The following is a 13,340-nucleotide window of genomic DNA, read 5'->3' as shown; positions in this document are numbered from 1 at the left end:
TAACCATCAATTTGCAAAATGGGAGAGGACCCCGTGAAATAAGAAGTCTTTTTTGCTATATGAAACGTTCGTCGTCCTGAAAAATTTTCGTGGCATTTGAGAGACAATCATTTAAAAAAAAACAATTATATACTCTCGTATTAAAAATATCATATTATATCATTAATCATTATATGCTAATTTGAATATACAAAAACATTTCTCAAGGTCCGTTGAAAATTCCTTTACATATAAATTAACTAGTTTATAACCCGTGAGAACTATAGTTACAAAATTAATTAAATTTTCTTAGTAAAAATTCAAAATTATTAATTAATCATTTTAAATAAACTATTAATTAATTATTTTAAATAAATTATTAATTAAGAGATATTTTTTAGTTATATAAAATTATAATCGTTAATTCAAATAAACACGTAAAATTATATCACCTTATAATTTATATTAATTTTATTTTATTTTTTCTTCAAATATTATTAATTTAAGACAAAATTGCAAAAATAGTCTCTGTGGTATGTATTTTTTTGGGGTTTTAATCAAAACCACAATTTTTTTGGCTTCGTGGTCTTTTGGACTAGTTTGTATGTGAAAATAGTCCTCCGAAAATTGAAATGACTATAATACCATTGGGGTATTAATTTTTCATTTTTTTAAAATTTAATATTTATTTATTTTAACAATTAAAAAATAATAGAGGACTCACCTCTCTCTCTCTCTCTCTCTCTCTCTCTCTCTCTCTCTCTCTCTCTCTCTCTCTCTCTCTCTCTCCACCGTATACCCCACCTCCTTTTTCTTTTTATCCAAGATGAACACTTCATCTTCTTCATCTCTTCCTTTTTAATCAAAATTCCACATCTACCCACCGACTTATCATCTACAACAACCGCTATAGCCCAAAAATCAGTTACATTCGATGTCGGTAATACCAACAAACCCGGATTTCATGAACTCAGTTTGGGTTCGCCTGTTTCCCACTTACGACATGGACCAGTGGCTAGCTGTAGCTCGAGTTTATCTGGTTCAGTAACAGGCCGGCACAAAAATAGAATTCAACTTCGATCAGCTTCTAAAAGGTAGATTCAGGTCGAAAAGTCTCAAACTACAACTACATCGACCCACCATCTTCTCCATACAACCATTGTCACCATCTTCACAGCAGCAAGAAACCAACTCCCACTCTCAGTTTCTTTCACATACAGATCTATAAATATCGATTTCATTTTGAGTGGACCTGGGTCATGGATTTTGATGATTGTTCGTTGGAGGTGACAACAAAGATGAATTCAGATCGATAAAGTAAGGCACCGGTGTTGAGTGATATGCTAGATAAACCCTTCAACTGGATTTTTGACATCGTAGCTTTCCGGTTGATTGAATATAAGGGGTTGTAGGTTTCCAGCAAGAGATTGAATAGAAGGCATTGTAGGTTTCGATAATTTTTTTTTTCGGTGAGAGATTACCGGTAATTTAAACAATCCTCTTTCTTCGTAAGAGATTGAATAGATGAATTCAGATCGAATAGAAGGAGCTGGAAATCAAGAAGAAAGAAAGAAATAACCGTAAGAAATGGAAAACAAAGAGAAATAAAATTTTCAATACAAACCATATAAAGATAGATTGATTTTTATAGTGATACGCTACATACAAGTTAGCAAATAACTACATTTACATAATGATCTAAAATACAAATATCTACTAACAAACAACCATATTCTAACAAACAAGCAATTTTAACAAATATACAAATTAATATAATTAATAGATATATTTATATTATAAAATTATAACCATACTGATCAATTTTTTAAATATGTTTGCTTGATTTATATTTTACGATTTACTCATAAGATTCTAGTTACTCATTCCATACTAATTACTTGCATATATACTGTATTTCTTAATGATTATTTTGATTGTCTTTCATTTCCATTTTAAGAGAACAAGGAATAATAAGAATTAATAAATAAATTTGTTTATTCAATAAAATAAAAGTTGGTTTTTGCAGCTTTTAGACTCTTAAGTCTTTTCATATCTTTTAGATAGATATATTCACAATCAGTTCTATATATCAAATAATGACATAGAAAAAGAAAAAGTTAGGGATACCAAATACCTACACTTTCATTGTTACTCGGGCAGTAAGGAAAATCAGAGAAATAGCGGCAGCCGAGTACAAGGAGGTCACAGGCGACAACCATGTGACCGACAAAGAGCGAAGAGATCCTACGGAGGCTGTGAGCAGGTCGGCGACCAGCATAGAGAGAGAAGTGCACTGAATGGCAACCGGTGAGGAGGCAAAAAGCGGAGGCGGCATTTCCGGTCCGCTTTGAGATTTCTTTTCTTGACAACTGGAATAAGTTCTTGTGATTTATTATTTTCTTGAACTCAAAGCTTATAAGATTATAGATTGGTGGATTTTTATAAAGTTTTAAGACAGTTTCTTGATTGATTTGGTTTCCTAAACAAACAAGTTTTAGATTTGATTTTTTGCAGTGATTTTCGGAATTTCCGTTGATTGTTTATATAGTCTCTTACTTAATAATTAGTATACTACATGCATACAGTAAGCTTAAGAATGTTTAAAACAATGGGGCCTAATTAGTCATTTTGATGATTTTTCATAATTAATTTACATATATACAGGTATTCTGAACGTCAAAACCGGGGGGCCATGGCCCCTAAGAGCATCCGCCACTGGTCCTCATCATTAGATTGGGCTATGTTCTCATCATCATCATCAATATGCTTATAAATATCATCCAAAAAGTCAGCTTGAAGGGGTTATAAGAAATGGATCGTTACAAGAATGGAAGGTTGCAGTTGTGACCTCTTCCTTTTTGTAATCCATGGACATATTTGTTAAAAGCACATCATCATTAGAGCATCATTCTTTTAATTTTTTTTACCTTTCTTATACCAAATAATAAAGACTAACAAGAAGCTAGTAAGTACAAAGTTAAGGCATAATTGGATTTCTCAACCAGACCATCAAATTAATCATAACCTTAGAGTTTCTTAAAGAAAACCAACGAAAAAAATGTTCGACAATATTATCAAAAATAAACTACTTCATATATTCAGAAGTTCAGAATAACACAACATTCTCATTCGTTCAAATAACCCATAATAGTGTCATAAAAACCAACTTCATATATATACACAATCACACACGTACATATGTTTTTATAATGTGCAACCAGTTGGTAACCTTAAAACCAGTTCTCCAAAAATAATTACAAATAAATTGGTTTAATTTAATTTATTATTTTTTTTTTTAGAAACATGAAAATGTATTTATGTCTTTATTAAAATTAACCCTATTATATATACAAAAGTCTAAATTATTGTCTTTTAAGCTTTTTTAATATTCTTCCAATGGCCATGAATTAAGCCCCACCTAATCTCTGTTTTTCTCTCTCTCACACACACTTGGTTTTTGTTTTTGCCTGGTTATTTGGAAAAAGATTCAGTCTACACTATATCTAAACATCTATGAGCTATGGCCCATGTATGGGATCATCACTAGCAAAAGATACAATCGGAACCCTTCTTCTCTCTACTCTCACATACATACACATGTATATATAGATACATGTTTCTGTATCTAATTCGTGAGGTACCCTGTTCATGCACATAAATCAGTAATCAAACCACCATGATCAGATTCTCCATCACCATCATCGTAATCATCATCATCCAATCCATGATTCTACCTTCATCATCATCATCATCGTGCCAACACCACCATACTCATGATCACCACACCAATCACAAATTCCATCAAAAGACAACCATTTTCTGGGAATTCGAAGAGGAATCCAAAACTTGGGTTCAAGTGAAATCACCTTATGATCTTGTGTCATGTATCAACGACACCATCTGTACCAAAGTCGGCGTCATTGACCCGATTGAATTGGATCAAGAACAAAAGTCAAAAAAGGATGGTGATCAACAAAAGAAGAAGATTAAAAAAGATGATAAAACGATTGGGGGTTTGGCATCGAGGAAGAGAATTTCACTGATAAAAATGTCGGAAGATTCGATTTGGGTGACTGGAGTTAGTGGTTCGATCTATGAGAGATTCTGGAATGGTGTGCAGTGGGTGATTGCACCTCATGAACTCCCTGTACAAGCTGGTTATGCAGTTTCTGTGTTCTTGATCAATCACACAGTTCTTGCTCTTTCTGAAGCAGGAATTTTATACCAGGTTCTTCCATGGAATCTTGATTCTTGTCTTGTTGTGTTTTTTAATCATTAAACTGATATTATATATAAAATAATACATTTTTATTTACTAATTTGCTAATTTGCAGATGCAACTAAGTGAAAATTCACAGCCGATATGGATCGAGTACACACCAATTCAAGATTCTAGCACAACCATGTTCATCAAATCTGGTGTTATATCACATAATACGGAGTGAGTAAGATCAAATAATTTTACTTTCAAACCAATAAATTAATTAGATCAAATTCATATTATAAAATATGAATACAGGAGGATCTATTTCTGCACGAAAAATGGGCTGCTATTGGAGCTTAGTGAGGCTGATCCTCCAAGGTTATCTTTTTTTCTTTTAAATTCTGAAAAGGGTATTTATGTCTTTTCATAAACATGGGTAAAGGGTATTTATGTCTTTTCACAATCATGGGTAGATGGATAAACCATGGGAAGCCTCCTGGTGCAGATGTTGCAGCTATAGTACATGCACCTGGAATTAGGGCACAAGTCGTATTCACCATAAGGTTACATTTTTTTTTCTCTGTTTTTTTTAATGTGATTTGAAGTTAGAACATAATTTTTGTACTTTTTTTTTATTATTAAATGCAGTTTGTCGGGGGATTTGTTCGAATTTGATAGGAATTCAAAGCCATTATGGAAGAAACACATATGGAGTAAAGAATCGGATCAAGACACTGCTTTGACACCATCGAGTGGTGGTAGTGTACACAGAAAAACCGGGCCTCTTTCCGATTCGCTCTTTCTATTGACCAAAGTACGGAATCAAGAATGGACGGAATTAGAGTACATGCATATAATCTTAAAAAGACCAAATACCTCATTATATTGAAATATAAAATTAAATATACATGATCACTATAATTGAAAAAAATTAGAGTATAATGCAAAACAGAAAAGGTCGCACTGCCCACTTATAAAATTTTGGTCATCATGACAAGATTTTATACTAATTTATACAAACGAAACGTCTTTTTGTTCCCGACTTCAAAAACTATGAGTTATTTATTTATTTATTTATTTATTTTTTTCTAGTTATTAAAATCTAATATTTACAGGGTGGGAACTTGGTTGAGAGAAAGTTACATCAAAGAAAATGGAAATGGCTACTTCATGGAAGCCCGAAAGATCAACATCTCACATCAATAACACTCGTTACACCCGACGAAACACACACAAACCCGTTCTCCTTATTTCTAACATCCGCCTCAGGATCCATTTTCGAATACAACATTTCAAAACAACAAGGTACTTTCAAAACATCTTTCAATCATTTTCATTTTTAACCTCCCAAAAAGTATCCAATTTCATAGTTAAAAAAGCATATGTAAAAGACAGATGTTGATAAAGATTGGGTAAATCACATGCACCCACCACAAACCAAAGTTGCAAAAGACGTTTCCGGGCTAAATTATCAAGCGGGTCGGCTCGTATTCCCTTTAGACGATGGTCGGCTCGCGGAGCTCCACCAATCAAAAACCGGTGGTGATGTGGCGGGCCCCACCGGGGTTGTAAGCACACGGAGACGAGCGTATAATAATAAGTACACATGGTCGATAATAGACGCCCCCGAGAGTGAAGGGTGGAACGCGGAATACTGCACGGAGGATCGTGGCCCGTTGAATTGTATTTCCGGGGTGAAAGATGATAAATGGTTGAGAAAGCGAGCCGGAGGCAAACCACAAGATCAATATTACCTAACGCCCCCTGGAAAATCGAAAGATGTGACATATTTACCCCTCGAAAGAAACTTCCGTTTACGAGTGATGCACGAGGGTAGATCGTTTTTTCTTGTGACGGAAAGCGGGTTGGTTTTTGAGTATTTGAATGTTGAAAATGTGTGGTTTTGGCTTCACCATGTGTATCCTACGGGTATGAAAGGTGTGGTTGGAAATTACAATGGAAGTTTGTTTTTGGTGGATGAAAATAGCAATCTACTTATTAGAGAAAGATTTGGGAATGAGCTGACGTGGATAAATTGCACTGCGATTAAGAAAGGACGACAGGTCACCGGAGGTCCGCCATGGAATCTATCTCCTGGAAAAGTTAAACCCGAGGACTCGTTGTTCTTCATTAGCAAAACCGGGGGGTTGCTACAACTAACAGTAAGTGAATATGTTTTTTTTTTTTTTTACTTAATGGGTCAAGCACTTAATCTGGACAATTGTATATGATTGTTTATTTTTCACTTAAACTATACATAATGAGCTTATTGGGTTAAGACACTAACCATTTACCTTTTTATCATTTTTCCTTCCCAACCCGTCTCATATGAGAGTAAAACCGTGATTTACTGTAAAATCAAGACAATTTATTCGGTCTAGTAAGAAAAACATAAATCTTAAGTATAAGCGCCTTATCTAGACACACACATAGTCAATTATTTAGTCACTTTATTTACACAACTAGTCATTTTATTTACACAATTGATACAATAATATTTTAGTTTTATTTGTTTTAAAAGGGAAATCTCCACTAAAGTTCCAATATTTTGAGTCAGTTTACGGTTTAGTCTCAATTTTTATTTTTTGAACAAAAAAATCTCAATTGTTTTATATTTTGCTCAAATTAAAAAACCAGTCCTTATTTTTTCAACAGAAAACTACAGATTATCGAATAAAATTAGATAATCGCGATTTTTCTATTTAAAAAATAAATGTTGGGACTAAACCGTAAATCGACCTGAAATATTGGGATTTTTTCGGAGATTTCCCTTTATAAAACGACCAAAATTTAATGAATTAATGGTGTTTTTAGGTTGCGCTAAGGAAGTTGAAATGGAAAGATTGTCGAAACCCTTGGAACATAAAGATCGAGGGTATAATCGACCAAGAAACATTTAGAGAAAACATAGTTTTTGTGGTTGGAAAAGACGGACGGTTGTACCAGTACAACAAGGTGACCGGGCTATGGCACGGACACCATCAATCACAACACATGGTGCTATCGAGACAGCCCGGGACCGCAATGAGACCATGGTCAAAATCATTGACTGGGTCTCTGTTCATGATATCGGAAGACGGGAGGCTCATTGAGTATCATTGGAATCAAATAGATGGTTGGGGTTGGGTGGAACACGGTTCACCATGGCTCGGGGTAACACTGGTTGGATCAACCGGACCCTATGTAGGTGGGACCCACTTGTTTTTGATCGGTTCAAATGGGAATGTTTACATAAGATACTTGGATTTGGATCAAGAAACATGGAAATGGAGCGATTGCGGGTTTCCAAATCAAGAATTGAAAAATGAAACTGATAATTGTGATTCAAGGGTGTCGGGCACACGACCGATTCAATTCATGGAAAACTCGGTGATATTTGAGCTAAGAGATGGAAGGGTAATTTCGTAATTTCAACATAAACCTAATGTTTTTGGTTTGGTTTTTGAGATTTTGTTTATTGATGCATGCAGTTGGCAGAAATGCAAAGAACCGAGGATTTGCATTGGGTGTGGTGGCAGACCATAGGAACTCCGGTGAGCCGTTGCAATGTTGTCTACTGGACGGCTGTGGCAGCATGAAGATAGTTAACCGGTCAAAACCTAAAGAGCAAATTACATTTTTGGTCCCTGAGTACAGCTGAAATTTTCCATTTTGGACCCAAAAAAAATTCTCTTGCGATTTTAGTCCTTATCAGAGGTTTTTGTAACGTTTTGGTCACTGCTCCAAGTAAAATGATAACATATGAGGGACTAAAATAGCATAAATCAACTATACTCAAGGACCAAAATTAGTTATTTTACTTGTAACAGTGACAAAAAACGTTATAAGAATCTCAAATAAGGACTGAATATGCAATAGAAAACGTTTTGGAACCAAAATTGCAAAAAAAAGAACACAGACATGGACCAAAAATGTAATTTACTCTAACTTAAAGAGTCTAGTTTTTGTATATATAACAGTTAAAAGAACACATAACAGGCTTAAAACATAAAACAATAAGCATCTTGTAAAAATGAAAGCTTCTATTGTAAAAATTATACATGGAGAACATACGCATTTTGTAAAAATTGATTTTAAATGGTCTAAAAAGCTTCAGATTACAGAAATATCAGAAAAGTAATAAAAACAAGAAAAGAATCCTCTCTTGCATATGAAGTTTACTAGTACAATAGAAACCCTAATTCGTTGCTTGAAAAGCATACAAATCAAAATCTTCTTCTAGGGCTTCTTGAACGATGCCCATGTGGCGATCTACAGACAAATGATATCATTTGTTAACACATTTTTATATCTTTTTAAACGAATACCCTTTTTAAAAAAGAATATTTATTTGATAGTTTAGTAATTTGATGGATATGAAATTATGAATCATACCTCCTTCTGTTGTTTTTCCTTCTAAAAGGGCCTCTGCTGAATGCCCAGTCAACATTGACTGTTTGAGTGAGAAGCTCACCTCCATCCATTGAAGCTATGGCTTTCTCTGCTTCTTCAAAACTTTCATATTCAATGAGTGCATAGCCCTTGAAAACAATAATCACTTGTCATATTTCTTGCATAGAATAGGAGTCTTAATAAAGATAAGATAGCTTTACTTTACCTTAACAAATCCAGTTCTTCGATCAAGATTCAGATGCAAATTCTTGATCTCCCCAAATTCTCCAAATGCATTTTGTAGATCATCTTCTTGTGCTTCTTCATGAACTCCAGTAACTAGAATAATCCATCCTTCAATTGCTACAAAAGTTTCATCTTGTTTAGGAATTCAGAATAACTTATCATAGTTTTCCACATTTTAACACATTGAGCTACCACTGCATCATGAAATGTAAGCACAAAACTCTGTTCCTTACAAATCATTCTCCAATTCAGACAGTTTCTTAAGCATGAGTATCACAGACTACTTTGCCCTAATCCAATTCCACAATTGCACCAAACCTTGAACAATTAACTAATGTCCACCTTGAAATAGCTATGTTTATTGGTTTTCAGAGTAAAATATCAGATCTATTAGCTAATAACCTAAGACTTGAAGATAGAAATGATTTTATAGAGCAAAACTAAACCTAAACAAAGGTTAGACAATAACACGAACTTCAACTCGAGGTGCATAAACAACTATCGCAAACAAGCAAGATGAGAAAGAGTAGATAGATAACTAACATCGTTCAGGACCGGGTCCGCCATCGGAATCGAGGGAATCGAAACGACCGGACATAAGGTTACTTCGCCCGGTGTCTGTTTCTTCACGGAAACCACGGCCTTTAGTTTTCTTCGGTGCGGCAGCGGCGGCGGCAGATCCACCAGTGATAGCGGATTTAAGTTTAGGGATAGTAGCAGCAGCACCAGGAGAAGAGGCATCGACGTCGACGGCGGCCTCTTCGTCCATGAGATCGTCGTCATCAGGTTCAAAGTCCAACGCGTCTACGTCGGCAGCATTCGACATTCCGGCAAATTCCGCAATCGCAAATTGCCTGTAAATCCTTAAAGCTTATTTTGTTTATCGGGTGGTGGTGAGGGGTGGTTTATGGCATACCTTTAAAGTGTAAGGGCTGTATCTCATATTCTCGTATAGGTTGTTTTTTGTGTTACCAATGAATTTACACTAAATTTATATTTAAGAGTAAATTACACGAATGGTCCCTATGGTTTGGGTAATTTACACGTTTTGTTTCTAACTTATTTTTTTAACTCGGAAGGTCCTTACTGTTTGTTTTTGTTGCGCGCTTGGTCCCTATCTTACCTAAAAAATTATTTTGTCCTTGATTTTTTAATTTTTTTTGTGTTACCAATGAATTTACACTAAATTTATATTTAAGAGTAAATTACACGAATGGTCCCTATGGTTTGGGTAATTTACACGTTTTGTTCCTAACTTATTTTTTTAACTCGGAAGGTCCTTACTGTTTGTTTTTGTTGCGCGCTTGGTCCCTGTCTTACCTAAAAGTTTATTTTGTCCTTGATTTTTTAATTTATTTAAATAAACACACCCCCAATCCCACATCCGCATCACTTTATCTTACCTAAAAAGACTATTTTAATTTATTTAAATAAGGGCATAATAGTCCTTTTAGGTCAGGACAGGGACCAAATGTGTAACAAAAACAAACAGTAGGGACCTTCCGAGTTAAAAAAATAAGTTAGGGACCAAACGCGCAAATTACCCCAAACCTGTAACATCCGAATTTCCAGGTATTTTATTTTAACATTTTATTTTGAGTTAAAGAGAGGGACTCGACGAGTTGGCGCCTAGACTCGTCGAGTAGGATTGCGATTCGCTGACTGGATTAATGAATGGACTCGACGAGTCGGCTACGTGACTCGACGAGTCTGTGCTGGCGGCAGAAACCCTAAATCTTGGGGCCTGTGCCCTATTTAAAGGCCTTTATGGCCTTCATTTGCGGCCACTGCACCCCCGAGAAACCCTAGAGATAGCAGAGAGAAAGCTTGTAGTGCAAGAGGAGGGGTAATTCATCATTCTTCGGTGTGTTTTAGCAAAGGGAAGGAAGGACTTCGAGCTAGGCTGACTTGTGGGACTCAAATCTCCCATCATTTCTTTCAGAGCTGCTGTGGGAGGTAAGGATTCATGTCTATCTTCATTTGAGTAATAGATTTCATGAATCTAGGGTTTCATCTCTTCACTTTGGTAAGAGATCTAGTGGGTGTGATGTCCCCTTGTGACAATATTATCAGATCTGGACCTTGAGAGGTCCAGAGAGACCCTATTCTTCAGCTTTATGCAATCCCTTATGAGTTTTGGGGCCTAGGTTATTATATTAAGGGTTGTTTTGGCATATAGAGATGATAGTGTGATGCATGGGCCTAAAGTTCGAACCTTTACGTGACTTTTGAGTGCTAGAAGGTTAGATCTACTAGTTGGTGAAGCAGATCTGACCTCAGAAGGTCTTTTGAGTGTTGCCATGGAAGGAACTCGCCGAGTCCATAAGGGGACTCGACGAGTTGAGTTGGGTTGACCCGCGATTCATGACCAGTGGTGACTCGTCGAGTGGAAGGTTCGCTCGGCGAGTCGAGTGAGGTTTAGATAGACCCAGAGGACACGCTTGGACTCGCCGAGTCACCTATGTGCACTCGACGAGTCTGGTCAAAGTTGACCGTTGACTTTCGTTGACTTTTAGGGTCCAGTCAATGTTTGGACTTTTGAGCCATTGGAGGGGTAAAATGGTCTTTTACCCTCCTGAGAGAACTCAGAGAGGGAATAGCCTAGCCTTTGAGAGTCGTATTGATTAGAGTAATTATTTTATGTGATTAGGCGGAGGCTAGATCAGTATTTCCGAGTTCGAGATTTACCGAGTTACCCGAGGTGAGTCTTCTCACTATACTTTACCTAGAGTGGTAATTAGAGTATGTGACAGAGTATGTTGTATGCTATTATATGATGTGATATCTATGTGATTCTGTGCTATGTATGATTCAGAGTTTACAGAGTTAGGACCGGAAGGTCCACAGAGTTAGGACCAGAGGGTCCACAGAGTTATGGGACTGGAGGGTCCCACTGAGACACTTTGACCAGAGGGTCATACAGAATTATAGCCTCGAGTGGCTAATATGTGTTGTATGTGGTATTTTGGGGAACTCACTAAGCATTTATGCTTACAGTGTTATGTGTTATGTGTTTCAGGTACTAGTAACGATTGCGGGAAGGCGCCGGCATGATCCGTACACACAGGCCGAGGATTTTATTTGTGATATTGGGATATGTTTTATTTGATGACAATTGTTGAACATGAGATTTGAGAATGTTTAAATGATAATCATGTTGTTTGAAAAATGAAAAATTGTTTTGAAAATTTACGTCGTTACAAAACCATAGGGACCATTCGTGTAATTTACTCTATATTTAATAAAAAATTCGGAGGGGTAACTCGGAGTACCCGGATTCTTTGAAAAAATAAAAAATGGGTCATAATACATGTTAGATTTTTGTGCAAATTGCCTTTTAAAACTACATTTGAAATTATACAAAGGGATAATGACTTAAAAGGGTAACATATTTTTAGGTTTGTACACATTTAGTCATTGACTTTTTTTTGTCCAAATTTTCTCATTGAACTTGTTAAACTGTTCAAAAAACATCCTTATGACCTACTATCGGAGGTTTAGCCGGTTTCCGGCGTTCTTGTGAGCTCCGGTGAGACTCCGGTCATCTTTTCCGGCGAGTCTCCGACCAAAAACACCAAAAAAACACATACATAAACAAAAAACACCTAGATTCATGTGTTTTCCTCAAGAAATTCTTCAACCCAAATCGAACATCTTCAAGAACAACTAGATCTGAAAAATGAGTTCATCAAAAATGTTTTCAGATTTGCGTGTGAGTGTGTGTTTGTTAGATCTGAACAAAAATTCTCCAACCCTTCAATCGGTGTGTATGTATGGGTTTGTTAGATCAGAAAACACATACACAATCATGTTCATCCCTTTAAACCCTTCGACCCAAAAATCATAAACCCATAAATCCTTCAACCACTTCAACCCAAATCTGACCATCTTCAACAACAAATAGATCAGAAAAAACGAGTTCATCGATGTGTGTGTGTTCATCTTCTTCCCAGAAATCAAAAGATCTTCAACCGAAGTTATGTTTTTGAGTTATAGTTTGAAACCAAGCTTCCATTTTTGTTCAAGAACACACTGAACTCGAATCTCGAAGTGTTCATGTGAAAAGTTTGAAGCTCGAAAATCATGTTTCCATTTTTGTTCAAGAACACACTGAACCCGAATCTGAAATCAAGTTCATATAAGAAATCGAGAATCGTGAGTGTTTGTATGTTCTTGAACAGATGAAGATGACTTTTGGGTTTGTGTTCATGTTCTTCATCATATTTGTGTTCTTGTTCTTCATCAGTTCTAAAAACTGGAATAAATCTTTTTTGTTTGTGTTCTTGAAGGTCTGATGAGATTTAAGATGAACTCGAGTTAGGGTTTTCAAATCCAAAAATCATTGGAATGTTGTTCCAGATATTTTATTCATCGTGTTCATCTTCTGTCACAACTGGCATTTTTGCCAGGAAATTCTGTGATCATGTAAACATTAACTATGATAATCCTCGTAACCCTAACTTGATGATATGCACTATGTTCATTCTATGACAACAAACTTAGTCAAGATCCACAATTGTAGTTCAAAACTCTATGCAAA

At 35.8% G+C, this 13,340-nt stretch overlaps 2 protein-coding genes across 2 annotated transcripts; one reads left to right on the top strand and one right to left on the bottom strand.

Annotated features, from left to right (window-relative positions):
• Window positions 1-2,085: 2,085 nt before the first annotated feature.
• Window positions 2,086-8,235, top strand: LOC145118524 (uncharacterized). Its single transcript, XM_079054222.1, has 11 exons — window positions 2,086-2,319; window positions 2,644-2,813; window positions 3,465-4,207; window positions 4,314-4,420; window positions 4,499-4,561; window positions 4,657-4,746; window positions 4,832-4,997; window positions 5,299-5,488; window positions 5,579-6,345; window positions 6,998-7,579; window positions 7,654-8,235. The coding sequence occupies exons 3-11, from the start codon at window positions 3,656-3,658 to the stop codon at window positions 7,759-7,761; spliced, it is 2,625 nt and encodes an 874-aa protein (XP_078910348.1). The 5' UTR covers window positions 2,086-2,319; window positions 2,644-2,813; window positions 3,465-3,655; the 3' UTR covers window positions 7,762-8,235.
• Window positions 8,236-8,239: 4 nt separating this feature from the next.
• LOC145118525 (RNA-binding protein Y14-like) lies at window positions 8,240-9,694 on the bottom strand. Its single transcript, XM_079054223.1, has 4 exons — window positions 9,344-9,694; window positions 8,781-8,917; window positions 8,558-8,703; window positions 8,240-8,434 (listed from the first exon to the last, which is right to left on the bottom strand). Exons 1-4 carry the CDS (start codon window positions 9,624-9,626, stop codon window positions 8,389-8,391), a joined length of 612 nt encoding a protein of 203 aa, XP_078910349.1. The 5' UTR covers window positions 9,627-9,694; the 3' UTR covers window positions 8,240-8,388.
• Between the last annotated feature and the right edge of the window lie 3,646 nt (window positions 9,695-13,340).

This window comes from Lactuca virosa, chromosome 6, assembly GCF_052849685.1.
Source record: "Lactuca virosa cultivar CGN04683 chromosome 6, Lactuca_virosa_CGN04683_v6, whole genome shotgun sequence".
Lineage (NCBI taxonomy): Eukaryota > Viridiplantae > Streptophyta > Magnoliopsida > Asterales > Asteraceae > Lactuca > Lactuca virosa.
Note: the sequence above shows the minus strand (reverse complement) of the source record. Positions and strands in the feature narration are given on the sequence as shown.